Here is a 26,723-nt window from a genome sequence, read left to right as displayed (position 1 = left end):
GTGCCACAACTACTGAGCCTGAGCTCTAGTCCAGGAGCCACAACTACTCAAGCCCATGCGCCCTACAGCCGGCGCTCCACAAGAAAAGTCACTGCAATGTGAGCCCAGGCCCCACAATGAAGAGTAACCCCGCTCGATGCAACTAGAGATCGCCTGCCTGCAGCAATGAAAACCCAGCGCAGCCACAAATAAACAAACTCTAAAATTAAAAAGCCGCAAGTGCATTTATTAAAAAGGAAAGCTGAAAATTCCCTGGTGGTCCAGCAGTTAGTACTCTTCAGCTTTCCCTTAGGAGGCAAAGGTTGAAGTAAGATTTCGCATGCCACTGCCAAAAAAAGAATAAAGGACCACTAATCCCACCATCCATGGGAATGAGAAGCACTTCTTACAAATAGATGGCCGGTGAAGGCAAAGGCAGAGCGTGGATGGGGAGATGAAAAAGGTCCGCCAGGAACCCCCAAAATGGTTTGTGGATGCTCGCGCTCGAAACACACAGAGACACACGACTCAACTGGACAAAAACGGACTGGCGCCGGGGAAGATGACGTCTATCTAGGGCTGAGCGGGGTTTCCCCCTCCCCAAATTCATGTGTTGAAGCCGTAATGCCTGCTATGTCTGTATGTGGAGATGGGGCCTTTGAAGATGAGCGTGCTCAGTCGTTTCTGACTCTTTGGGACCCACTGGACTACAGCCCTCCAGGCAAGAATGCTGGAGTGGGCTGCCATCTTCTCCTCCAGGGGATCTTCCCAACCTAGGGACTGAACCCGCATCTGCCCGCACTGCAGGCGGATTCTTTACCACAGGGCCACCAAGGAAGCCCTTCTGGAGATAACTAAGGTTGAATGGGAGTCTACATGGCAGGAATTGATCCTACAGAACCCGTCCTCCTAAGACGAAAAAGAAACACTAGGAATGCTCCAACAGAGAAGACTCAGTGAGAAGAGGGCGCCTGCAGGCCCAGAAGAGAGGCCTGAGGAGAGCGGCCCTCTGAGCCTTCATCTTGGACTTCCGGCCTCCAGAGCTGTGGGGTCCGCAGACTCTGCGGTGGGAGCGCCGTGGGCAGCCGAGAGGACTAAGACGCTGATGGAGTGAGGGTAAGGCTGTCATACTCACCACGCCGTGCGACTAGGTGGTCAGGAGGCAACCCCTCAGGCCGCAGCCCAGCCCGGCCGACCGGAACCCACAAGAACGCACACACCCACGTCCTCACACACACATGCCTCCACGTCCCCACGTCCTCACGCCCCCATGTCCGCAGCCCCCCAACGTCCTCACGCACACACGTCCTCACGCACACACGTCCTCGCGCCCACATCCTGGCGTCCCCACGTCCTCACACCCCCACGTCCTCGCGCCCAAAGCCTCACGCCCTACATGACTTAACGCTTTACGCACATCGGAGATAGAAATCCTTCCACGATTAGCGTCTCCACGCCCGTGCGCCGCGTTCCCGGGAGAATGGCATGGAAAAGAACAACCAGCCTGTTGCTGCTGCTAAGTCGCTTCAGTCGTGTCCGACTCTGTGTGACCCCATAGACTGCAGCCCACCAGGCTCCCCTGTCCCTGGGATTCTCCAGGCAAGAACACTGGAGTGGGTTGCCATATCCTTCTCCAACCAGCCTGGAAGGAGCTTTTAAACTTTTTATTACACAGATGAGGTGTGCCCTTAAAAGGTAAGTCCCAGAAACGTTTTAGAAATAAAATCAGTTTTATTGAAATGACAGCAACGTGGTCCCTGTTCAAGCGAAGCACACATAAATTTACAATAAATTTTTGTACATAGGAAGTAGTAAAATACATCATTTTTCATAGAAAAAAGCACACATGTAAGCTGCGGGCTGAGTGAGCCTACAGACAGTATGAAAAACCAGAACATGACGGGAAAAACCGGAAGGAAACCAAAACTTTCTATTTTGGGGGTCCCAGTAACACTGTCGGCCAGATTTATCATCTTATGGGTGAGGTGCTGAAGGCGCCGTAGGCACTGTTAAACATTAAATGAGAAGGAGGTCCCTGATTAGTAGGAGAGCTTCTCCTTTGAAGCCCTGTGTTCATTTCTGGAAGATAAATGGTTCCAGTTTCGAAATGTTTGTGAGAGTGAAAGAGATAGCAAGACCTGGTTCTGGGCAAGGAGTTTCTAGTCCATTATATGGGCCAGTTAATGAAGGAACTGGGAATTTTACTTTTAAATGATAGAGTTCACTCCTATTGGATGTTTCAGACTCCCTCGGGCAGAATGCTTCAAAAGCAAACCTGAAATTCCCCTGTACTGTCACTAATGCTGAAAACCCAAACTCAGAGTTTGGACATGGTCACAGCCACCAAAGCCTGGTGACAAGCAGAAGCCCAACAGTGTAATACCTAGCTAGCATCTGATCCAAGGACTCAGATCTTTGGCAGGGACAAGATGAGTATCTGACAGTCTGACCAAATTCTTCCACTCTGACATTTGGAGTCGGACAGTCAGTACTTATGAATTATAACAAGCCCATAGTGTGCAAAGCAAAAACAGTCCTGCTCATTTCAGCTCTGTCAAGGTTAACAAACTTCTACAAACTCCCTCTAGCTGGGAATAGTATTTAACTTCTGTTTCTGCTCTAATTACGGATACACTAACGGAAGCAACCAGCTTGGTTCCTCAGGTAGAGTTCCTTGTCCGGACTATCTTAGTTTTTTCTTTTTAACTTTTTGCTAGCTCTTTTGCCTTCGAAATATGCTGATTGAGGGTGAAATCAACTTTGAAACTGGCATTCACGAAAGTGATCTTTTGGCCAGTCTGGTGGTGGAAGGTGGAATTTTACCTTCTGCAAAGAAACACTATTTACAGAAGGGTTTTTTATTTCACTGTGGGTTCGGGTCGAGGCTTATGAAGTTTTATATGGCAATGGGAGCCAGAGAGCACCACGCTCCTCGGAGCCTCAGAAACATTTGGCAAGAACCGTTCCACAAAAACAGGAAGAGAAATCCCCCGCGCGTGTTACCATCTCTTGTTATTATGCTGCAAGATGGTTTCATAACCACAGGCTGTGTCTCCTTCCAGAGCTGCTAACCTCGGCGAGGAATGTACTGAAGAATGAAGCCATTCCTCCCACTGCAGAAAAATAGGTCATCTGATGGATGGGGAATCTGCACACTTCAGTGCCATTTTAAAGGCAGCAACTAAACAGCCCTTCTTTGGCTGTTTTTAGACATCTTGGTGGGACCCACAGAGAACGAGGGGTTGAAATTAAAAGGTGGGCTTCATACAGAATCACTTACTAAGCAAAGACCCTGGTGGGAGACAAAAAAACTAGTCTGGGTGGAGTGTGAGCCGCAGTGAGGAGGGGATCAAAGAAGGGTCCTGGTTTGTTAGTCCTCAATGAGACCAAAGGTCGAGCAGACAGACAGGCCACGTGGACGTAGGGAAGGACCAAGACAAGACACATCTCTGGAATTAGGGCTGAACTTGTAGTCAACCAGCACTGCTGTGTATAGAACCAGCCCGCATGCAGCAGGACGGGAGCAGGACAGGCGCCAGGGCAGAGTCCCCCAGACCAGCCCGTTTGTCTGACCAGCAAACATTAATCCCATTTTCACCATTGGTAGGGACAGATTGTGTTTCTGAATGTTTTAAATAGCTACCTCTACTCCATCCCTGAAACTCCCCCGCCCCCCGAGTGTTCTCCGTGCGCCTCTTCCCATGGCCCCAGTGCCTCTCGGTATCAGCTCCAAATCCTTCATTCTCTCCTCCGGTAGGAATCCTCTCTCCGTCCATAGAAGGACGCCTCTGCGGGGAGACCCCCGGGCCTCGGCAAGATGATCACCAGCTGTCTGCTCAGGACCCCAGGGATGCTCTCTCTTCCAGGTGCGAGGAGCTGAGCCCAAGGCACGGCAGATGGGACGCTGGATGCCAATCAAAGGAAGCTTCCCGACTCCCCACATTCCCGGCCCACCCCGCCCCATGACAAAATAAAAATAAAAAGAGAACCCCTGAAGCCGTCTTGAGGACGCGCCCTTCTCCCCAGCCCTGCAAGTTCACTGCCTGACGGCAAAGATGCGGAAGGCCTTTCCGTCTCTAGGGGTCCTCAAGCTGAAAAAGAAGGAAGAGCGCATGTTACCGAAAGTTCTGCAGGGATCGAGCTGGGGTGGGGGAGCTGGGTGTCCACAGGTCCCCTCAGTGGAAGCAGTGTGGCCAAGAGATGCTTCCTAAAGCTACAGGAACAGGGCTCGCCCCGGCCAGGAGCAGTTGGCAAAGCCCTCTACCTCTGCAGACACACCTGGGTCTGAATCGAGGTCTGGGTTGTTAAGGTGTTTCTGTTAACTTGGAATTGGCTGGCCCCCGTCTGTCTGAACGCAACTCAGCCTTTAGGACTTCTGCCTGGTTTTGCTACCACCTGTCAACCCAAAGAGAAACCACCTGCTTGACTGATTAACAGGGTGGTGTTAAAACAGTAGTGCATGTATTCCAGTTATTAAAAGAGGCACCACAGTTGGGCTCAGATATTGTATAGGAGTGTAGAGAAAGTTGCTCAGTAGTGTCCAACTCTTTGCGACCCCATGGACTATACAGTCCATGGAATTCTCCAGGCCAGAATACTGGAGTGGGTAGTCTTTCCCTTCTCCAGGGGATCTTCCCAACCCAGGGATTGAAACCAGGTCTCCCGAATTGCAGGCAGATTCTTTACCAGCTGAGCCACAAGGGAAGCCCTGATGTGAAGAACTGACTCACTGGAAAAGACCCTGCTGGGAAAGATTGAAGGCGGGAGGAGAAGGGGATGACAGAAAATGAGACGGTTGGACGGCATCACCAACTCGATGGACATGAGTTTGAGCAAGCTCTGGGAGTTGGTGATGGACAGGGAAGCCTGGCATGCTGCAGTCCATGGGGTCGCACAGAGTCAAACACGACTGAGCAACTGAACTGAACTGAACTGAGCTGTAAAGGAAGCATTTTCTATCCGCCTTTACCTCCCTCCCACAGTGGAGCCATTTGTATCCCTATTTTGCAGGCAAGAGTATGGGGGCAAGGAGAAAGTCAGTTTCTACAAGTCACACAGCCAGAAAAAACCACCCTCTCAAGATGGGAGCTAAATCCTTTTTTAAAAAGGAAAAAAACAAAACAAAACAACCACCACCACCCAGCTTCATTGAGATACAACGTGCCATGAAATTCATACTTTTGAAGTGGACGATTGAGTGACTTTTAGTGATTGGGGGGCTATGCAATCATGTCCACAGTCCAAGTCACTACAGTCGCCCCCGGAAGGTCTCTGGTGCGCATCCACAGTCACTCCCCTGGCCGGTTCTGTGCCTCTGGACCTCATGTCAGTGCAGTCACACAGTGTGTGACATTCTGATTGGCTTCTGTTCTGGGCATGGTGTTTTGACGTTCACCCATGTTGTGGCCTCAAAACATCATGCTCAGAACAGAAGCCAATCACAGAAAGCCAATCATCCCTAAAGGAGAACAAGTCCATCCTAAAGGAACTCAACCCTGAATATTCACTGGAAGGGCTGATGCTGAAGCTGAAGCTCCAGTACTTTGGCCACCTGATGTGAAGAGCTGACTTGTGGAAAAGACCCTGACACGGGAAGAATTGTGGGCATGAAGAGAAGGGGAGGGCACATAAGGAGAAGGAGACAGCAGAGGATGAGGTGGTTGGATGGCATCACTGACTCAATGGACATGAGTTTGAGCAAACTCCGGAAGTCAGTGAAGGACAGGGAAGCTGCAGTCCACGGGGTCGAAAAGAGTCGGACACGACTTAGTGACTAAACAACAAAACAGCAACATGTTGTAGTGTGTTCAGCACTTCATTACTTTTCTTACCAAGTGATATTCCATCACCTGGGTAGATCACACACCATTAATCCCTTCCTCAGTTGATGGACTTTAGATTTCTTCAATTTTTGGCAAATATAAATGACGCTGCGATGAATATTTGCATACAGGTTCTTGTGTGAATGTATGCTTTCAACTCCTTGTGGGTATATACATGCGAGTGGAATTACTAGGTCGTGTGTTAAATGTATGCTCAACTTCTTAAAAACCTGCCAGACTATTTGCCAAAGCAGCTGCACTGTTTTCCATCCCCACCAGCGACACATAAGCATCTTCCAGCTTCTCCACATCCTGTCAACATTTGTTTTTGTCCCTTTTACAGCCATTGGCTCCCTGTACAAAAACAGCTTCCTCGTGCTTTTGATCCAACTGCATAGTATTCTCTCGTAGGAAGCTATCGTGTACTCACTCGCTAAGTCGTGTCCAACTCTTTGCGACCCTGTGGGCTGTAGCCCACCAGGCTCCCTTGTCCATGGGATTTTCCAGGTAAGAATACTGGAGTGGGTTGCCATGCCCTCCTCCAGGGGATCTTCCCGACCCAGAGGTCAAACCCGTGTCTCCTCTGGCTCCGGCACTGGCACTGCGCCACGCTATTATCATATAGTTAACTGGGTCCCTGAGGATGGATATTTAGCCATTTCTAATGTTTTGCTTTTGCAAACAATGCTACAGAGAACAACCTGGTCCATGGGGCTGCCTATATCTATAGGAGGGCACCCAGGGATAAGCTCCTAGGAGTGGAATTACTGCATCAGAGGAATGCCCACTAGTGATGTGGGCAACCTGCTGAATTGTGTTTCAGGAAGGTTACCGTGATTCACAACCTCCTCAACTATGCACGGGGTGGCCTGTTAACCCACGTGCCTCCAGCACAGCCCCTCATGTGGCTTTTTTATTACCATTCATATTTTTTTGGTTGAGCTGGGTCTTCTGGAAATGTGTATCAGATGGGAGCCCTTGGCAAGAGGGGGCAGTGGAGAAAGTCCAGAACCCAGAAACGACGGAATGTTGGTGCCAGAAGCCCCCATGGGCCCACAGAGGCAGAGGGTGGACACTGTGGTGGGGGCTGCGGCCACCCTGGCTGCCCTGCAGGTTTCTCAGAAGCTCAGGGCCCTCCTCGGGCCTCTGGGCTGCAAGACTTTCCTGGATTCTCTGCCCAAATGAATCGTCTGGGAGAATCACTCAGAGCCACACGCCCTCAGCTATTACACGTGCTGGCGACAATTACCAGGGTTTGTGATTCTGAAACTCTACGGATGGGGCAGTGGGTGCCCCCATCCATAGGACCCCCAACAAGCCAGGGACAGGGGCCACTCAGGCTGTCATCCAGACGGGAACCCTAAGGTTCCTGCCAGACATCCCCACTGAACAACCACCCCACCCAGAAGGCACAAGCAAGCTCTGCTGAACGGGCTGTTTATTTCTCAGCACATCAGACAGTGGGCCAACTGGGTCTCATGTGCCATCAGGTGGGTCCCTCCTGCTGCCTCAGGCAAGGTCCATGCTTCAAACATTTACCAAGCTCCAGTTCTGCTAGCAAAGTGGACAACTGTGTGGGTCTGATGAAAACCAAGTGTGACCTGATAAATTATAAGACAACCTCCTTTTCTAAATCTCGCCCTCTGACTCTTTCTAGGTTAGTTTGTAGCTCCCAAGAGGGAATGTAAACCAGCACATTTCTGAACAATTTTCACCAAAGGTGTTGGATGATGTTCCCAAAATTATTGAATAATTTTCATAAAGGGTATTAAAAATCCTACAACTGGTTCTGAACAAATAGCTGAACTCATCATTTTGTCAGTCACTCAACCAGTATTTACTGAACACCTACTATGTATGGGCATTGGGGTGGGTGTCGGGGACACAGGGTTAACCACACCTGTGAAGGGGTTCTTACCTTCATGGAGCTTACGGTCTGGGGGTGAGAGATCAACTGCTCAATAGGTGTAAGGAGTAATTGCAGACAGTGGTGGGTCCTGAGGATCTGGTTAGATCGGGGGCACAGTCAGGGGGGAGGGTGAATGGAGACCCCACAGCAGGAGGGTGCCTCCTTGGGGAGCTGGCATTTTTGTGTAGATGTGCACAAGATGAGGGTCCAGCCATGGGAGGTATAGGAGCTGCGAGGGCCCAGGGTTGGGTACCAGCAGGAGCAAAGGCCCTGAGGTATCCAGGAAAGAGAGCAGGCCAGTGAGGGGCACTGCTGTGACGAGGCAGATGCTGTACCAGGAGGGTGAGGAAGTGGGTGGGGTGACCTGCCTGATAAGAGTTGGAGATTTTTTTCTCAGCAGGGCTTGAACAGGAGAGAGACATGCCATGCATCACAGAAAGAGGTCAATTGGTGGCTGTGGCTATGCTGCTAACAGGAAGTTACCTAAGCAAAGTGTAGGGAAAGCACACAGGTTGTGCAAAGATGTTCTTTGCTGTGTTGTTTACAAAAACAAAAAAAGGAACCAACCCAGATGTCAGCCAACTGGGTAAAGAAACAGTCCGTCCATGCAACAGAATATCATGGAGCCATGGAATGATGGTGTGGCTATGTCAGGCATGGGAAGTATTGGGAAGACACTCACAACTGTTGTTGACTGAAAAAAAATTAACAGAACAATGTGGGCAGTCTGATTCCTTTTTCTGTAGGAAAAAAAAACAAAATCACAAGGGAGTTCCCTGATGGCACAGTGGATAAGAATCTTCCTGCCAATTCAGGGGACACGGGTTTGATCCCTGGTCTGGGAAGATTCCACGTTATATGGAGCAACTAAGCCTGTGCACCACTACTGAGCCTGAGCTCTAGAACCCATGAGCTGCAACTCCTGAAGCCCATGTGCTCTCGAGTCTGTGCTCTGCACCCAGAGAAGACACTGCAAAGACAAGCCCGTGTACCACAACTAGAGAGTGGCCACTGCTCGCCACAGCTAGAGAAAGCCCTCGGAGACGCAGCGCAACCAAAAGTAAACTTAATTAAGAAAGCTAAGAAATAAACTGTTACTGTGCAAACAGAAAAAAAATCTGGAAGGAAACCGCTAGAGTGTTTACAGTGGGATTTTCTGTGATAGTAGTTTCTTAAAACTATTTGTACTATTTCTTGAAATTTCTCTAATCTTACTATGAAAAGTTAGGGGGTGAGGAGGAAGAGACAAAGAGAAAGAAAGGAAGGAAGGAAGGGAGAAAGAAAGAGAGAGAAAGGGAGGGGGAAGGGAGGGAAAACCAGCACAAAAACCCCCTCTGAGAACTGGGGAAGAACCGGAGCTGGCCTGGGAAGCCTCTGGGGCATCCCCAGGGTCACTGATCTACTTGACGAGCTGGGATGGGAGCTCTGGGAAAGGTTGAGGCACTGTAGCCTCGGGTGGTGTCACAGCCCAGCCCTGGGGAGTGAGTCCAGGCTTCCGACCGCCCCTCGCCTGCCCTGGGCACCAGTGCTCAGCTCTCCCAGCCAGCAGCTATGTCTGGCACACACACCGCCGCACCCCACTGCCGCCTCCGTTCGTTATGTAATCTTACCCCATCCAGTCCCCGCAGCCCCCCGAGAGATCTCCAGGGTTCCTCCCACTTACAGAAAGGAAAGCAAGGCTCTGAGAGGTGACGTGATTTGCCCCAAACAGAACACCTGTTCCAGGTGCAGCTGGGACACGGATGCAGCTCTGTGGATGCTCTGGGACCCTTTCCCAACCCTCATCCTAAATGGATGGGCTGTGGCCACACCACTGCTGAGGACCACACTGGCCAACCCCACATGGCAGTTGGGGCTCAAACTCCGGGAGCCCCTTGGGAGGGGGGAGGTTGCAGGTCCGCCAGGAGCCAAAAGCATAAGGCTTTTCCTGGAAGCTCACTCCTGCGGGCGAAAATTACTCAGGGAGGAAGTGGTTGGCGTTTGGCAGCACATGACAGAGACTGGATTAAAGAGAGAGGACAGTGTACCTCTGTCCTGGGATGGACGGTCCACTAGTTGGCAGCTAACCCCGGAGGTATGGAACCCAGCGACAAAAGGATGGCAGAGGATTGCTATCCTGGCTTTAAATGTGCAACATCTTTTTTAGTACTAAGCAATATCACTTATATGCATACATGAACATGTACGTATTTATATGTATAGCGTATTATACATACATAAACATTTTTTTAAATATTCTAATCTGTTCTCCCAGATTCTCACCCTCTACTTATCTTCCAGGAAACTTCAAGAGTCAGACAGAAATAGTTCCAGATCTTATCTATCGGACCTTGGGGTGGTTAATCCATTTCTCTGAGCCTCAGTTTCTGCTTCTGAGGACAGAATTTGCAAAAGCACCCCCTCCTCAGGGGCCCTGTAGGAGGTGAATGAGCTCATCCAGGGAAGGTTCTGGGTCAGTGCTGTGCACTTGACCGGAGCTCAAGCCCTGGGCCATGGACAGCGTCACCCCACAAGACTGAAACCACATTCTCCCATCAAGGGAATGGTAGGCAGGTGCACGGCGGCGAGTGAATTATCCATGCATAAGCCCAATCCCCAAGGAATCCTCAAACCTCTTCATCTCATTTCATGAAATAGAAAATATTTTTTAGGAGAAAACAATTTTAGAAAATATTTTTTTAGGGAAAAAAAATACAATCTCCATTTTCATTTTTATGTGTATTGCCCAGGGTGGGGTAGGGGAAGCCTGGAAAAGTTATTAAAAAAAGCTGTTAACAGAGATTAACAGAATGCTTATAGGAACTCTTCTTTTCTAATCCCTAGACATATTATTTAAATAGAAAGTGAAAGTGTCAGTTGATCAGTCATGTCTGACTCTTTGCTGACCCCGTGGACTATACAGCCCGCCAGGCTCCTCTGTCCATGGTATTCTTCAGGCAAGAATTCTGCAGTGGGTTGCCATTCCCTTCAGGGGATCTTCCTGACCCAGGGATCAAACTTGAGTCTCCTGCATTGTAAGGACACACTGACAGAGGCAGGGGAGACTGCCGGCCCGAGGACACCCAGCTGGCAAGCAGTACAGAGGGGTCCCAGATGCGATTCTCTACCGTCTGAGTTACCAGGGAAGCCCTACTATTTAAATAATAAGTATTTCTCTTCTAATTAATATTTGTAAAGTTTACAAACAAGTGTACCTTAGGAGTGTTAAGGCTCACCCCAGCCCCTTCTTCGGTCAACAACTTGTCTGCAGTGAGAAGTCACGTGTGCTGGTTACCAGCCTGAGTTCAAGTATGGGCCCTGCCGCTTATTGGGGTGCCCTTGGGCAAGTCCTTTAACCTCTCTGTTAAGCCTCCCTTTCCTTATTGATACATGTGGGTAACTGTGGTCTCTGCCTCATGGGACTGCTGGGAGGTGAGCTGAGCTAATGGTAGTACAGATCTGAGAGTGCTGGGAAACAGGAGCAGAGAGGGAGGGAGACGCCGGGGGAAACCAGCCCAGCTTGGTCCAGCCAGCCTGGGGGAGAGTGCAAAGCTCATTCCATCTGGAAATAATGGCCAGTGGTTTCTGCTTCCCAGAGTTTCTGCACAAGTTGAGAGAGTTTCAGACACCTGACCCTCGAGACTCCTGGAGCTCACGGTGGTTACCGAGGGCTTGAAATGCAGCTCACCCAAACTGAGACGCGTTGTGTGTGTGAAACACCCGCTGGGTTTCCCAGCTCTTACGAGAAAAGAGGAGTGCAAGTTTCCCACCAACACTTCTGTTTGTACATATTGAAACAATAATAATGTTGATTCATTGGATGAAATGAATGTGCTCTAAATTCTCCCTTCTGTTTCTTTTTCACTATGATTACTAGAAACCTTAAAATCCCCATGTGTTGGGGAAAGAATCTAAAAAAAAAAAGTGGATATATGCACATGTAGAACTGACTCACTGTCTTGTACACCTGAAACTAACACAACACTGTAGATCAACTGTGCTCTAATCATTTGCTTCTAAATCCCCTGTGTGGCTCACGGTATGTATCTGTACATGCCCCAGTAGACAGAGGCCTCTGAGGACAAGAATTTTGGCTTCTTCTGACTCTGCTGTGGCCCCAGCCCCAGGGACAGTGCCCAGCACACAGGAGCTGCCCCATAAATGCTACTCCAGGTGGCCTACTATTTGGGTAAACATTGATCCACGTATATACCATCAACCTCTGTAAACAGGTCATTGTGACCAAGAGTATTATCTGTCATTGTTTGGTATATTTCCCAATCTCATTGTGAAATCTGTCTTTAAAATCAGTCCTGGCCTCAGGAAAAAAAAAAAATCCTGAACTGATATTCTTCCAGATGTCACTTCTTTCTGAGAACATCTGGACAAACCCAGGTCCCAACATCTAAAGTTCTCCCGGATTCCTTTCCCTTCCATGCTTTCATGGGCACATGTGTGTGAGAGAGAGAGAAAGTGCCTGTCGTCTTACGTGGTCCCGGTTCTGCATGGTCATCTTTCAAAACTTTCAGGAAATCCTCTTCTAGAAAAAGACAATTGCTAAACTGAAGACACTTTGACGCAGAACCAACTTTTGGTCCGTGTACTGAGAATTCTGTTGAGGAGGTTTGTTTGTTTGACTGATTGAAGGATTCCCTAAATTTAAAGGTGGCTTTCTGTGAACGGGTGCTGTATGTCCAGTGTCCACAGTCTCCCTTGGGACAGCTATGACCACTCCAGGGGCCCTGCAGACACTGAGGACAGAGTCACCAGCCTCAGGCTGGGTTCCCACAGTCCCTAATGGGAACAGGCTCCAGGGAAATTTCTCAGCACTGGTCCGTACGCAGAGGGGCTCTGAGGTCCCATCTAAAGAAGGGGAGGAGGGGGCTGCCCTGCCTGCAGCAGCCAGACATCTCTGCAGGAGCCACATTACCACAGAGGCCCCTCCTGACAGTAAGATGGGGCCCTGCTGGGTGTGCTCGGCTCCCGGCACCACCCTCCACAGCAGAGACGCCTGTGCCCTGCTACTGAAGTTGTTATTTCTGCACTGTCTGTCCTGCAACCAGGTGACAAGTCCCGGGGGGCGGAGATGGGGACTACGTGTTCCCCGCTGGGTCCCAGTGCCTGGGACACTGTGAGGGTTCACCCCATGTGTGACACCTGATAGGTGAGAGCATGCGAAACGGATGAATATCAGGATGAAAGAGTAATTCCTGCACGATGCTTTCTCCCTTGTCCTGGAATAATCCATGTAGGCTACTTCCTAGAGTCGCGTTACCTGACCCTACGTGAAAAGAACCAAAGAGTCCTGAGGTTCAAAACTGGCCTTGAGGTGTCATAACGGCCAGACCAGAGGGTCTGTTAGACACTTGCTCTAAGCCGCTGGTGAGCGCTTTGCACATACTTTCTCATTTAATCCTCACAGCAGACACTGACGGAGGCCTGGGGAGACTGCCTGCCCCAGGACACCCGGCTGACGAGCAGTGCAGAGGGCTCCCAGCTGCCCTCAGACCCCATGTTCCCTCTGGGCTGGCCTCTCCCCTGCACACGCAGGGCAGACTACCCCTGGCGCCCACCCATCCCGGCATGGGTCTGGGCCCCCGCAGATACACTACCTCACAAACTATCAGAATCACGGACAGTGCAACTGTGTGTGCCGGGACGTGGCCACCCTGCATCACCCCCTCTGGCAGCAGCGGTCACCCTCCAGCAGGAGGCAGGGCCCCCATGGGGAGACTACGCTCCCCAAGTGTCTGTCCCGGGTGGGCCAGACAATGTGCTTCTCTAGCAAACTCCCAGTCAATTTGGATGCTGCTCTGCAGAGCCTACTCGGAGACCCACTGTTTTCCCCAACACTGGAGGTGGCTGCTATCATTTTCCCTCTACAGGTTGGGAAGCTCACCACAGAATTCAGCTGATCACAGATTTCAGCCTGCATGACCTACTCAGGGGGAAAGAGCCCAAGAAGGAAGGGAAGCAAACTGTCCGCTCAGTAGAACCTGTCTGAGTAGTGGGCATCAACCACTCCGGGGCCTGGGGAAGGCTGCCCGCAAGACACAGTCAGCCCTCTGTATCCATTCCATGTCCACCCGTGGCTGTGGAGTCCATGGATGTGGACGGCCTCCTGTTCTTTGTCATTGTATATAAGGACTTGGGGGCTTCCCTGGTGGCTCAGAGGTAAAGAATCTGCCTGCCAATGTGGGAGACGTGGGTTCGATCCCTGAGTCAGGAAGATCCCCTGGAGAGGGAAATGGCAACCCACTCCAGTATTCTTGCCTGGGAGATCCCATGGACAGGGGAGCCTGGTGCGCTACAGTCGATGGGGTCACAAGAGTCAGACGTGCCTGAACGACTAAACAACCACAACGACAATAAGGACTTGAGCACCTCGGGCTGGGGGATCCTGGGGGCCCTGGAGCCAAGGCACCGTGAGCATCAAGGGCAGGTAGAACGACAGCATTTCAGGCGGCTCCTTGGGCAGAGAGAACTACAGATGGACGGGGGCAGTCAACAGTGGGGAAGAAGGCACTTTGGGGGACCCTCTGTTGGTCCCCAGTCCTCTGTAGAGACCCCCCTGTGTCCTAGCCTAGGGTGGGGGTGGAGCTGCTGGGGCCCTCTCAAGGATAAGAAGGCCAGCCTATCAGCTTCTCACCAAGGCGTTTTCTCTTTCAAAGGGACACAGTGAACTCAAGAGATGGGTGTCCTGGGATTTCTTTCCAGCCCCACCAGGAAATTCCACCTAATCAGCTGCTTCATTTCCCTCCCATTAAATCAATGGAATTTCCCTTCATTAAGCTTTTCCCACACAGAGGTTGCAGGCTTTGAAGGAGAAAACGCAGAAGCCACTAACTCCGGGTGTTCGTGGCTGATGGCTGTGACCGAGCACACCCCGTGCGCCCCTACCCCCTGCCAGGATCCCTGTCATTTGATTCTGCAGGGTCCGCCCTTGCAGCGCCCCAGGAGGCTGGGAGGGTGCGGACAGTGGCAGAGTGCCAGGGAGCCACGACAGCCTGGGTTTCACGGGGCCCGGCACAGTCTGTACCCTTGACTCTATATGCCTTTTCCAAAGCGGTCCCCCAAGTACAACATCTTCATCATTTCCCCTGGAGTGGGCCAGCTGGCTTGTGCGCCCCCACCCCAAGTTCCCATGTGGACCTCCCAATCCCCGCTGCCCTCGGAACGTGACTGTACTTGGAGAAGGGGACTTCAAAGAGGTGATTAAAGTAAATGCGGTCATCAGCGTGGGCCCCAGTCCAATGTGGCTGGTGTCCTGGCCAGAAAAGCTGGGCAACAGCCCCATCAGCCTTGCAACACCCCCCAGAGGTGGGGACTGTAGTTCTCCCCATGTTCCAGGCCAGAAAGCGGAGGCTCGAGAAACCAGGCAACCGGCTCTGGGTCACAAAGTTGGGAAGGAGCAGAGCCTAGGTCTGCTGCACTCCAGACTCGGCTCTTAGCTGGGTAACGGAATGCAGCTATATTGTGACGCAGCTAGAGAACTGCTGTGTGACTATAACTTGATCCCTTTGTCTTTTGAGGAGAGGGGCGGGGGGGCATGCACACATACATTCCGAAAAAAGGACCATGGGGACGCACACCAAAGATCTCTAACTCCCCCAGGTGAGAGGAAATGGGTGATGGTTTTCCTTGGGGCTTTTCTGACACCTCTAAATTGTCTACAAAAACATGCGCTGGGCAGAGAAACAAGCTCTTATTTTGAAAAAAGAAAGGAAGAGAGAAGGACAGGCTTGTCCTGGGTGTTCTACTGAGAACACGCGCCAAGTCTGCCCAAGCTTTATATTAAAGGGCACTGACTGTGGCCCTTCTCCAACGGCCGCCACAGGCCTTGGGTGTTGAGTGTCCAAGAAAGCAGCCCTACCTTTCAGACTGGACTCCATTCCTGAGCGAGGCCACGTAGGTCTTCTTTTTATCCACGGGCATCACGTCCACGTAGCCCCCACTCTCATTCCGGATGACCCCTGCGTGCACGGCAGTCTTACAGATGCTGGAAGTCTGAAAGTGCAGGAAGGCTGTGATTAGTGTGAAGGTCAGGCCTTCAGTCACACCCTCATGGGGTCAACCGTGCCTTGGCTTGCTGGTTGGTAGGATGTTGACCCCACCAAACCCTAGGAAGTAACCATCACTACCTCAATTCCTCCACGGCCTCTCCAGCGAGACCTGGCCTCATCCCTCATTCGTTCCTATTTTGACAAATATTTTCTGAACACCTACTATGTGCCGGGCACTGTACTAGATGCAAGAGGATTCGGGGGGAACAAAATAAAGGTTCTGCCTTCACGGAGTCAAGAGAGACAGACAAACAAATACACAAACGAGGAACTCACCCACGAAGAAAACAAAACCTGATCATGAGATAAGATTAAGGGGCTCTTTTAGAACAGTTAATATGGGAAGACTCCCACAGGCATGGGGACGTCTCTGGGAGGAGTGTCCCAGGAAGAGGGAGCAGCCCGTGCAAAGGCCCTGGAGCACAGTGAACTTGTCATATCCAAAGAATAGAAAAAGGGGCCAGGGTGGCTGGAACACAGTGAGTCAGACAGCAAGCAGCAGGAGAGGGGGGAGGAGGTGAGCAGGGGCCAGTCACTTGGGGCCGTGAGGGCCGTGGGGCATCTGGGTTCACTCCAGGTGCCACACAAGCCCGTTTCAAGCAAGGGCAGGAGACGCTGTTTTCTAAAGTCGTTGAGTCATCCAATCCCTGGGTAGGACAATCATCGGGTTCAACTTCCATTAGGGTCTTGACTTATCCAGTAGAAAAACGCTCTTCAGACTGGGTTGTCTGAGAGTAATTAATCAACGTTTCTCAAAGCTGGGGAGACTCATTCAGGGCTGGGGAGGCCAGTGCTTGTGAAAGATGCAGGCTCCTGACATACCTACAGACTCAGAACCATCCCCTCAGGTGAGGGCCAGGTGATGCTGAGGCCGACTCAAAGTAACACCCTTCTGTGGTCCTTTATCCGGCCTATGCTGGACTCCGACGCTGGCCTTGGCAGCGAGCCTCCACCCTCACTGCAGCTGTGGTCTTTACCTGGTGATGCCCTTCCTATGCCCCCCCGATTCCACAGATTTGGCTGCTCTGGGGTGAAGCCTGAGGCTGTATTTGCCAGGTGCAGCCAGGGCTGCAGGCACGAGGGGAGCCAGCCCACCTGTGGAGTCGACAGGCTCCCACGGTGAGCAGAGCTGATGGCGACTGAGCTTACTGAATACCAGCCCTGGGCTGCTTTTGCTTGTCATCTCATTTCATCTCCCAGTGAGATGGGTGACTACGTTACTCCCATTTTATAGTCCAGAAACACAGGCTCAGTGAGATTGGACAACATTGCCAAGGCCCTGAAGACACTTCATGGTTTAGTAGCAATTCCAAACAAGATCAGGCGAAGGGTCAAGTCTGAGCCTCTGTGGTCAGCAAAATAACGGAAATGCCCACTGAAGATGCCCACCCTCATTCCTGAAACATGTGGGCATGTGACCTGACACAGCACAAAGACTCTGAAGACGTGACAAAGCTAGGGACCTCGAGACGAGAGGGTCCTAAATTACCCCAGTGGGTCCAGTGGAATTCCAAGGGTCCTTGCAAGAGGTGGACTGGAGGGTCAGAGGCAGAGAGAAAGACCCAACATCCCTGCAGACTGCCAGCTCCTGCCACGTCCCTTCCAAATCCAGGCTATTCCAAACAAGCTGCTGGTTTTGCAGAAGAAGGAAAAAACACTCACAATAGAAGGCCCTGCCCTGCCCGCTCCCTGGGAAGTTAATATTGCTGTTAAAAGCTGGAGAGTCTCAGAGCCGACTGGCACCCTCACACTAAAGATGAGAGAACTGGATTTCTTGCTTCCCACCACTGACTGACCTGAGGCGCTGAAGGCCAGTTTTTCTAATCCTGCGTGAACATATCTTGTCTTCAGTTCATACATTAAACAGATAAGGGCCGGATTCCTTAGCCTGAAGCAGGCTCCGGGACATCTGCGAGGCCCTGAGGCTGCAGGCAGAACTCTGTGGGCCTAGAGTGTTGGCAAGAACTTTCGAGGTTTTAGCACTGAGCCTGGGAAACCCAGCATCCCAGGCAAACTGGGATGGTTGGTCAACTTTATCAATACAAAGAAGCCTTCTCCACCCCCACCTCCTCGGAGGAAGGATCCACAACTTTCCAGTTCTCAGAAGGGTTTGTGTCCCTAGAAGATTAACAAGCAATAAGTCTGCTCCATCTCAAAGAGAGGCAGGGAGACTCTACGAAGGAAATGATCGTTGTGGAATCCTCCTACGTTTGCTGTTTGCAGGGCTGAGCTGGGGCTCACTGTCCGCCGGTGGGCAGGACTGGGGGTTCTTCCGTCTCCCTCTCTGTATTGCTCACACTCTATGAGTGACCAGACCCAGGGCCTGCCCAGGAGGCATATCCTCTGACCACAGCTGCCAAGAGGCCGGGTGCTCCGGTGTTGGGGCCTCTGGGACGGTCCTCTGCCCCGGCCCCCGAGGGTGTCTGGGCACCAGCGGTACAGAAGTTCCCACAATAACAGCAGGCATGGGACCCTCACACCCAGGACCTCATCCTCCTCACTGCATGGGCTGGTGATCACCGCACACGCCTTCCACTGCTGATGGCAGACAAACACTCTCCTCCGCTTCCTCCTCCCACACGTCTCCTCTCACCTCTGCTTCCCCAAAGGTACAAGGTATCTGCTTTCTCTCCTCAAGACCCGAGGCAACACCAACTTCGTTGTTGTTCAGTCACTCAGTTGTGTCTGACTCTGCGACCCCACGGACTGCAGCAGGCCAGGCTTCCCTGTCCTTCATCATCTCCCAGAGTTTGCTCAAACTCATATCCTTTGAGCCAGTGATGCATCCAACCATCCCATCCTCTGTCGTCCCCTTCTCCTCCTGCCCTCAACCTTTCCCAACATCCGGGTCTTTTCCAGTGAGTCGACTCTTCACATCAGATGGCCAAAATATTGGAGCTTCAGCTTCAGCATCAGTCCTTCCAATGAATATTCAGGGTTGATTTCCTTTAGGATTGAGTGGTTTGATCTCCTTGCTGTCCAACGGACACTCAAGAGTCTTCTCCAACACCAACATATTGGCAACACCGGTATCTGGATACTTATTCACAAGCACTATCAACAGAGATCTGGTCTCAGCACCCCTGCCCCCACCACTGGTTGGCTGGGTGGCCTTGGATGACCTATTTTAACCCTCAGAGGCTCTATCTTCTCAACATAAAGCAGGGATCATCATAGGTAATCTTTCTGAGCATTTATCACTACAGGCCAAGTTCTGAGTGTTTCAAGTGATTGATACAGTAACTCCCAGTAACCTACCCAGTATCATCATCATCATCATTATTATTATGTCATCATCACCACCACTATTATTCCCTCTTAACAGAGGTTTAAAGACTTGCCCCAAATCACTGGGCTGGCAAACAGCAGAGCCAGGACTGCTGCTCAGAGCCGGCAAGCTGCACACTATTCCACAGGGTTCAATAAGACCCCGAGAGGGGCTAGCGAGGTGATTATGTAAAGATCACAGGCTAAATGCAGGCCTGCACACAGCAAGTGCTCAACAGATGTCAGGTAACAAAACAAACACCACCATAATCATTGCTCTCACCATCACCATTATCGAAAATTCCCACAGGACTGTCATCTCCCACCGAGGGGTCCTTGAAGTGCCATCTCAGACCAGCAGCATCAGCACCCCCAGGGAACTTGCTAGAAATGCAGATTCCCTGGCTCTGCCCCAGACCCCCGAGTCTGAAACGCGGTGGGGGTGGGACCCGGAACTCTGTCTGAACAAGCCCTCTGGGGATTCTGGTGCACGCACGAGTGTGAGAACTCAAGGAGCCACAGAGGGAGATGGGACAGATCAGAAAACTGAGGTTCAGAACAGGGCAAGGCTCGTCCACCATCCCAGGCCTGTTTAATGTCACAGCCAGGGCTTGAGTTTTTGCATCTTCTGACCCAGACGTGGTTCACAGGCTGCACCCTGGTGCTCCCCCTGCCTGCAGCTCACCACAAAGTGCGGGGTCTGCCAAGGAACGCTCGCCGAGGGAGGCACTGTTGGGTCCTTCAAAGGCCTGGAGACAACTCTCCCAAAATAAATCTCTTAGCTAAACAGACATTTTCCAGGGGCATCATCATTTCCCAGAATACAGAGTGACCTAGAAACCGAGGCCAGAAAAGAGCCTCTGAAACAGGGTTAGTTTTCTCTTTCTTTCTCCCTTCCTTCCTTCCTTTTTTAAAAAATTTTCTCAAGAGATGTTTAGGCATTGACTACTGCAGTATTTTTATCTACTTATTCTTTTAACAAACATTAATTGAACAATTACTATACGCCAAGCCCTGTCATGGGCACCGGCACAGTGATGTCAAAAGCTCAAAATCCTAGTGAATAACTTAGAGACTGAATACAGGTTTTCACACAGGCCTGTTCACACCTGTGTATTCAGAAGTGCAGCAACATTCATGCAGGCAGAACAGACCCAAAGACAAGACACGCCCTCATCTGCATCTCGCCTTTGCCACTGCCAGTGGCGTGATCTGGGGCAGGTTATTCTGAGCCTCCCTGTCCGTCTCTGTAAGATGGGAGTGACAATACCTAGTGATGATGTTTTTAAGAACCTATAACAAAGTAAAATGTAGCCTTATATTATTATTAAAATTTCATCAAGTTTTCCTTGCATTTCTAAACTTTTTTTTTTTTTTTTTTTTGCTTTATATGTTTAGCTGCTACACTGTTTGGAGCATATGGACTTGAATTTCACATCTACATTAATTGTACCTTTTGTGCCACTGCATAATGAATTGTCTCGTCCCATTCAGTATGTTTAAATTCCACTTTATCAGATAGCAATATTGCCACTCCTGCTTTATCTGTTTGTCTTTTTGTACTTTCCTAGAATCATCTTGCTCGTCCTTTTATATTTAAAGCCCTTGAAAATCAAAGACTTTGTCTTTCAGTAGCAGGTTGTGGCTTAAATATTTGGTATAACATTGATTCACATTGTTTTATTTCCTCATTAAACTTGTAGAGCTCCACTTTGGCTAAGCACCTTTCAAGGAGAAAAAAAAAAAAAGGCTCATTTAAAGAGGAGAGGAAAAAAAGATGAGGGGTGGGGGGAGGTCAGTCATGAAGTTTGCTTTGACTTTATAGAACTCAGTGAGCTCACACTACCGGAGTCCAGAATAAATGAAGGCAGATGGAGGCAAAGGTGGGGGTGGCGACAGTGGATGCAGGGGAACTACAGAAATGAAGATGAGGAAAGCTGAGCAAAAACATTAGCTGGGGTTGAGTGAAGCTGATCTACTCATGGACTTTCAGATCTGGAGGATTCCCCGAACTAGAAAACCCCAGCCCTGGCTCATTCTACACAGAAGTGAATGGCTTGGTCAAGAAGATCACAGAGCCTGCCGGGCAGAGCTGTGACCGTATTCACATCTCCTGGGTCACCGTGTCCCTAAACCCTGGATCACAGGAGGGAGAGACCTTGTTCTGTAGGAGCCACATCTGCAGACTCTTATCTGTAAGATGGATAAACAACAAGGGCCTACTCTGGAGCACAGAGAACCATATTCACCATCCTGTGACAAACCAGAATAGAAAAGAGTATGAAAAAGAATATGTATGTGTAACTGAGTCACTTTTCTGTACAGTAGAAATTAACACAACTCTGTAAATCAACTATATTTCAATAAAACTTAAAAAACAACCAAGCTAAAGTTTCCTTGCTAAAGTTAGGATGGAAAAGTGGAATATAATAAGAGTGGTTATCACAGGAGGCAAATTGGTGGGAGTTTGCATTTTCTTCTGTGTGCTTTTAGTTCAGTGTATGTACATAGCCAAAAGAAATGCAATGAGTAGAGAAGACCAACAGCTGCACAAGCATCAGGAGAGCCAGAAAGGTTATTAAGTATCTGGGGGAGTGCAGTATGTGATGCATGGCAGCCTTCACATGAGAAGAGCTTGTCAGTGAGGGAGCAGGAGTCAGTTCACCAAACTCTGAAGCTGTCTGGGTAAGAGGAGGCACACCCATGTCTGCGTTCATCAGCACACATTGGTGGAAGCACAAATACTTCTGAAAATGCAGAAACTAGAGCACTGGTAGCAGAAATGGATGGTATAAATTTATCTAGAGGCACAGGAATGAGATTTTAAGTTTCTGATGTCCAGACCCTGGGACGTGGTTTCTGTGAGGCAGTCACCGATAAGGCCAGAATACTCACGTCTGCATAGATGTTGCTTCCAAACACGGGAGCCCAGTAGGATGGCTCGTCTTTGCAGTGCGCTGGACAGCGAACTCTGGAAAACAAGAAGCGTTTAGGGAATGGTTATCATCGGCAGAAAACAAAACTTCTTGAGAAAAGCAGCTGGCCCTCTATTTGCTCATCAAGATTTAGTACTTAGATGAAAGGCAATTATTACCACAGTCTACTCTTTAAGAAAAAATACATATATACCTCTCTCGCCCTAGCAGTGATAAAAGATATTTTTCCTTTTCTTAAAAGCACATGTAGAATTTTATTGACATATACACACTACTATATACAAAATAGACTTTCTGTAAGATCCCACTCTATACTACTGTATAGCACGAGCAACTATACTCAGTACTCTGTAATGACTAAGGAAAGAGAATCTCAAAGAGTAGGTATAGATGGAAAGATGGAGGGCAGGAGGAGAAGGGGGTGACAGGATGAGGTGGCTGGATGGCATCACCGACTCAATGGACATGAGTTGGAGCCAACTCCAGAAGACGGTGAAGGACAGGGAAGCTTGGCATGCTGCAGCCCATGGAGTCACAGAGCCTAACACTACTGAGCAACAGCAATAGCTGATTACATAACTGATTCATTTTGCTGTACACCTGAAACTAAGCCGACACTGTAAATCAACTACACTGCAATAAAGTGTTTTTTTTAAAAAGCTCTTCATATTAAAAGACATGCACAAACAATGAGGTGAAATGAAACAAAAATCTAGCAGAGGTGAGTATGCAATTGTAAGGGGTTGTATCTCCCATTCTTGGGTGTTTGCCGGTTCACACTGCGGGTACCTTATAGAGATTGTAATCAATAGATTTTTTTTTTAAGGCCACTGCCCTGTTTTGGATGAGGAAAGGGTGGGGGTGCTCACCTCTGTGAGTCACAGAATATTCCAGGGAGGGAACACTGATAACCTGGGGCAGGAAGGGTTTGCTGACTGCTGTGTCAGTCACCACATCCCTGCCACAGGGGATGAGGAGAGTGCCTCAAACTGGAGCCTCTCAAACCAAGAAAGAGCACAAGCTTGACTTAAGAAAAGGTCTTTTGTCTTCATCTGGCACAAGCACACATGGGCTGGAGCCCAGGGACCAAGAAACCAAAAAGGCAGCCGGAAGCCCTCTGGCCCAGAGACAGGCAGGATGCCGAAGGGGAAGAGAGCCAGGCAGAGCGACCGGGAAGTGGAAAGGGTCCTTTGGGGCGAAGGGGCAGAGTGGGCAGAGAGAACAAGGATGTGTCTGAGATTTAAACAGAAAAAAAAAAAAAAGAATCTGGGTAAGAATGTTCTTTCCTGCTTCTAGAATGAGAGGTCAGAAACATTTTGGATACTTGTAGTATGTCAAGTTTTTCTTTTTGTTTGTACTTTCTGAAATTACTTCCTTCTGCTTCTCTTTAACATGCGGGGAAATATTAAAGGGACGTTTTCCCTTGAACATTCAGGGCAGGTCAGCGTGGTGATGGGGGTGGCAGTGGCAGTGAGAAAGCCCCAAGGGGAACGTGAGTAGCCAAGGGGAGGAGTCTGGGGCCCAGTCCAGCCCCCTCTCCCTCGTCAGCACCCTCCCGGGGTTCCTCCTGCTCACCCTCGGGGGTCTCCGCCTGCTAGGTTTTGGGGGGTCCGCTGCACCCAGCATGCAAGATCTTGGTTCTCCAACAAGGGATCAAACCCGTGCTCATTGCCATGGAAGCAGGAGTCCTAACCACTGGACCACCAGGGAAGTCCCTCACCTGTTGGTTTTAAGGTCAGTCTTCCCCTTGGAGAACCCACAGGCCTCCAGGCCAGGAGAAGGGCTCAGGGGGTGCTACATCCCCCATCTTCTGAGAGGGTCTAATAGGTACTTCAGAGGCACCTCTTCTTTAGTTATGACGCACCATCTTCCAAAAACCAGCCAAGTAAGGTTTAGGCAGATGTGTATAAAACTCACTCCTTAGACAAACTGTGGTACATCCACAGAGTGGACCACGACTCGGCAATGTGAAAGAAGAAACAAATCACCCGTTGGCTCTAGGACACAGGTGAATTGCAAAGCATCGTGTGGAGTGAAAGAAGCCAGACACCCAAGTCTCTGCTGTGATGGCTCCGTGTACATGAGATTTCAGAAAAGGCACGACTGTAGGGACAGGAAGCGGATCAGGGGCTGGAAGGGATACAGGAGAGAGCGGAGGGAGGGGAACGGACTACCAGGGAACCTGCTGCGGTGATGAAAACGTCCTCTATCGGGACTGTGGTGCACACTGTTCAAAACACACCCACCTGTATGCTTATTACTGGTGGATTTCACTGTGTGTAAGTTTTACCTCCAAAAAGCTGGATTTTAACAAGCTTGTTCTAAAGTGACCCACAGAAAATATCACAGATCAAATATAAGAATCAAAGAGCAGATTCCAAGGGGACCAGTGTCAACCAGCTTCCAGAGTTCTCAGCTGATCTAAGGGGTCAAGAATGACAGGTCCTGAGGTCTGTCTTGGGGCCTGGGAAGAGCTTGGCAGCAAATGAAGTCAAATACTCTCTTCTGCTTCCCTGGTGGCTCAGATGGTAAAGAATCTGCCTGCAAAGCGGGAGACCTGGGTTTGATCCCCGGGTTGGGAAGAATCCCCTGGAGGAGGACACGGCAACCCACTCCAATATTCTTGCCTGGAGAATCCCATGGACAGAAGAGCCTGGCGGGCTACAGTCTACGGGGTCGCAAGAGTCAGATACGGCTGAGCAACTAAGCACATACTCTCTCCTGCTAGTGGATGCGACAGTGAGCGGGGCAAATCACCTTCTCAGGTAAGTCCCTCATGGCGGGCCGCAGGCACTGGGCTGCACAAGGGACTCACGCAGAAGCCTCCAAAGATGCGATGCCCTCCTGGGCCACCCCTGAAGATCGGGATTCGTCCTTTTAATGCCTCTGCGGCAAGTCCAGTGTGCAGCCAGGGCTGAGAATGAGCGGTCTCAGGGAGAAGTCGGGTGGGCCCTCGACTCAGACCACAAAGCAAATGACTTCCTAGGTGGACACATGCCAGGGCCGCGTCTAGAACTCAGCCGTGCGTGGCTGCGTGCGCTGACCACCCTACCCACCCCGCAGCCCAGACCCCGTGTTTGCAAATCCAGATGCCAGGGAGCCTTACCTTGGGCAGTGTGTCCCCGGCTTCTCGTACGGGCAGAGCTGGGCCACGGTGGTGTAGCAGTCCAGGTCTTGCACTGTGAATGGGAGCAACAGGTCATGGGCGGGCCTGAGCCTCAGGCTTCCAGACTGAAAGGGGCTGCTGGTCCTGGGGGCTACTTGGGCCTCTGAACTCGGATGAGAGCCAGGGTGAGCACCCAGCAGGCACCAGGCCCCAGTGCTCCCAACTCCTCCCCCAGGGCCACTCAAGGAATGAGACAAAACTCACGCCTAAGTGTGTCTACAGGTCAAAGGTCATCACACTTACCAGTTTCTCTGTGGGGCCAGCATTGTGCTTTTCTACTTTGAAGTCTTTCCCTCTACCTTATCACGCTGGATCCTCATGGAAGGTATTGTTCTAATTATGTATACGAGGAAACTGAGGTCCCAAAGAGCTAAGAGACCCCCTGAGGCTGCACAGGACAGGCTGAAGGTCTGGTTTTTGATTCCCAGCCTCAGCTCATTGCTCAAACCCTTCCTGAGGGGTAGGTGACTCCTTCAAGGTCAAATGCTGTGTCTAAGGAAGTACTTCTAATACTGAATACCTGTGGTCTCTAACAGCCTGTCCTTGTTCAGTCCAGGCCTCAGCAAACTCTTTCTTAAAGAGTCAGAGTAAATATTTCCAGCTCCCTGAGCCCTATGGTCTGTGTTATAACCACTCTACTCTGCTGTTGTAATAGAAACCAGCCTTCAGTTCAGTTCAGTTGCTCAGTCGTGTCCGACTCTTTGCAACCCCATGAATTGCAGCACGCTAGGCCTCCCTGTCCATCACCAACTCCCAGAGTTTACTCAAACTCCTGTCCATTGAGTCAGTGATGTCATCCTCTGTCATCCCTTTCTCCTCCCGCCTTCAATCTTTCCCAGCATCAGGGTCTTTTCCAAGGAGTTGGTTCTTCGCAACAGGTATTGGAGTTTCAGCTTCAGCATCAGTCCTTCCAATGAATATTCAGGACTGATTTCCTTTAGGATGGACTGGTTGGATCTCCTTGCAGTCCAAGGGACTCTCAAGAATCTTCTCCAACACCACAGTTCAAAAGCATCAATTCTTCCGCCCTCAGCTTTCTTCATGGTCCAACTCTCACATCCATACATGACTACTGGAAAAACCATAGCTTTGACTAGATGGACCTTTGTTGGCAACATAATGTCTCTGCTTTTTAATATGCTATCTAGGTTGGTTATAACTTTTCTTCCAAGGAGTAAGCGTCTTTTAATTTCATGGCTGCAATCACCATCTGCAGTGATTTTGGAGCCAGAAAAAATAAAGTCTAACACTGTTTTCATTGTTTCCCCATCTATTTGCCATGAAGTGATTGATGGGACTAGATGTCATGATCTTAGTTTTCTGAATGTTGAGCTTTAAGCCAACTTTTTCACTCTCCTCTTTCACTTTCATCAAGAGGCTCTTTAGTTCTTCTTCACTAAATGCAGGGTAGCGTCATCTGTGTATCTGAGGTTATTGATATTTCTCCCGGCAATCTTGATTCCAGCTTGTGCTTCTTCCAGTCCCGCATTTCTCATGATGTACTCTGTATATAAGTTAAATAAGCAGGGTGACAGTATACAGCCTTGACGTACTCCTTTTTCTATTTGGAACCAGACTGTTGTTCCATGTCCAGTTCTTCTA

At 50.1% G+C, this 26,723-nt stretch overlaps 1 protein-coding gene across 1 annotated transcript in view; it reads right to left on the bottom strand.

Moving 5' to 3' along the window:
- Positions 1–1,690: 1,690 nt before the first annotated feature.
- CRISPLD2 (cysteine rich secretory protein LCCL domain containing 2) overlaps positions 1,691–26,723 on the bottom strand; it is a 66,626-nt gene continuing 41,593 nt past the window's right edge. Inside the window, exons 12-15 of the mRNA XM_019979361.2 lie at positions 25,062–25,134; positions 21,915–21,990; positions 15,563–15,696; positions 1,691–4,070 (exon numbers count right to left, since the gene is read on the bottom strand). Of these exons, the coding sequence (XP_019834920.1) occupies positions 4,016–4,070; positions 15,563–15,696; positions 21,915–21,990; positions 25,062–25,134 (338 nt within the window). The 3' untranslated portion in view covers positions 1,691–4,015. The remainder of the gene's footprint in view (positions 4,071–15,562; positions 15,697–21,914; positions 21,991–25,061; positions 25,135–26,723) is intronic.

This window comes from Bos indicus, chromosome 18 (genome assembly GCF_029378745.1).
Source record: "Bos indicus isolate NIAB-ARS_2022 breed Sahiwal x Tharparkar chromosome 18, NIAB-ARS_B.indTharparkar_mat_pri_1.0, whole genome shotgun sequence".
Taxonomy (NCBI): domain Eukaryota; kingdom Metazoa; phylum Chordata; class Mammalia; order Artiodactyla; family Bovidae; genus Bos; species Bos indicus.
This window is presented reverse-complemented; position numbering and strand designations above follow the sequence as displayed.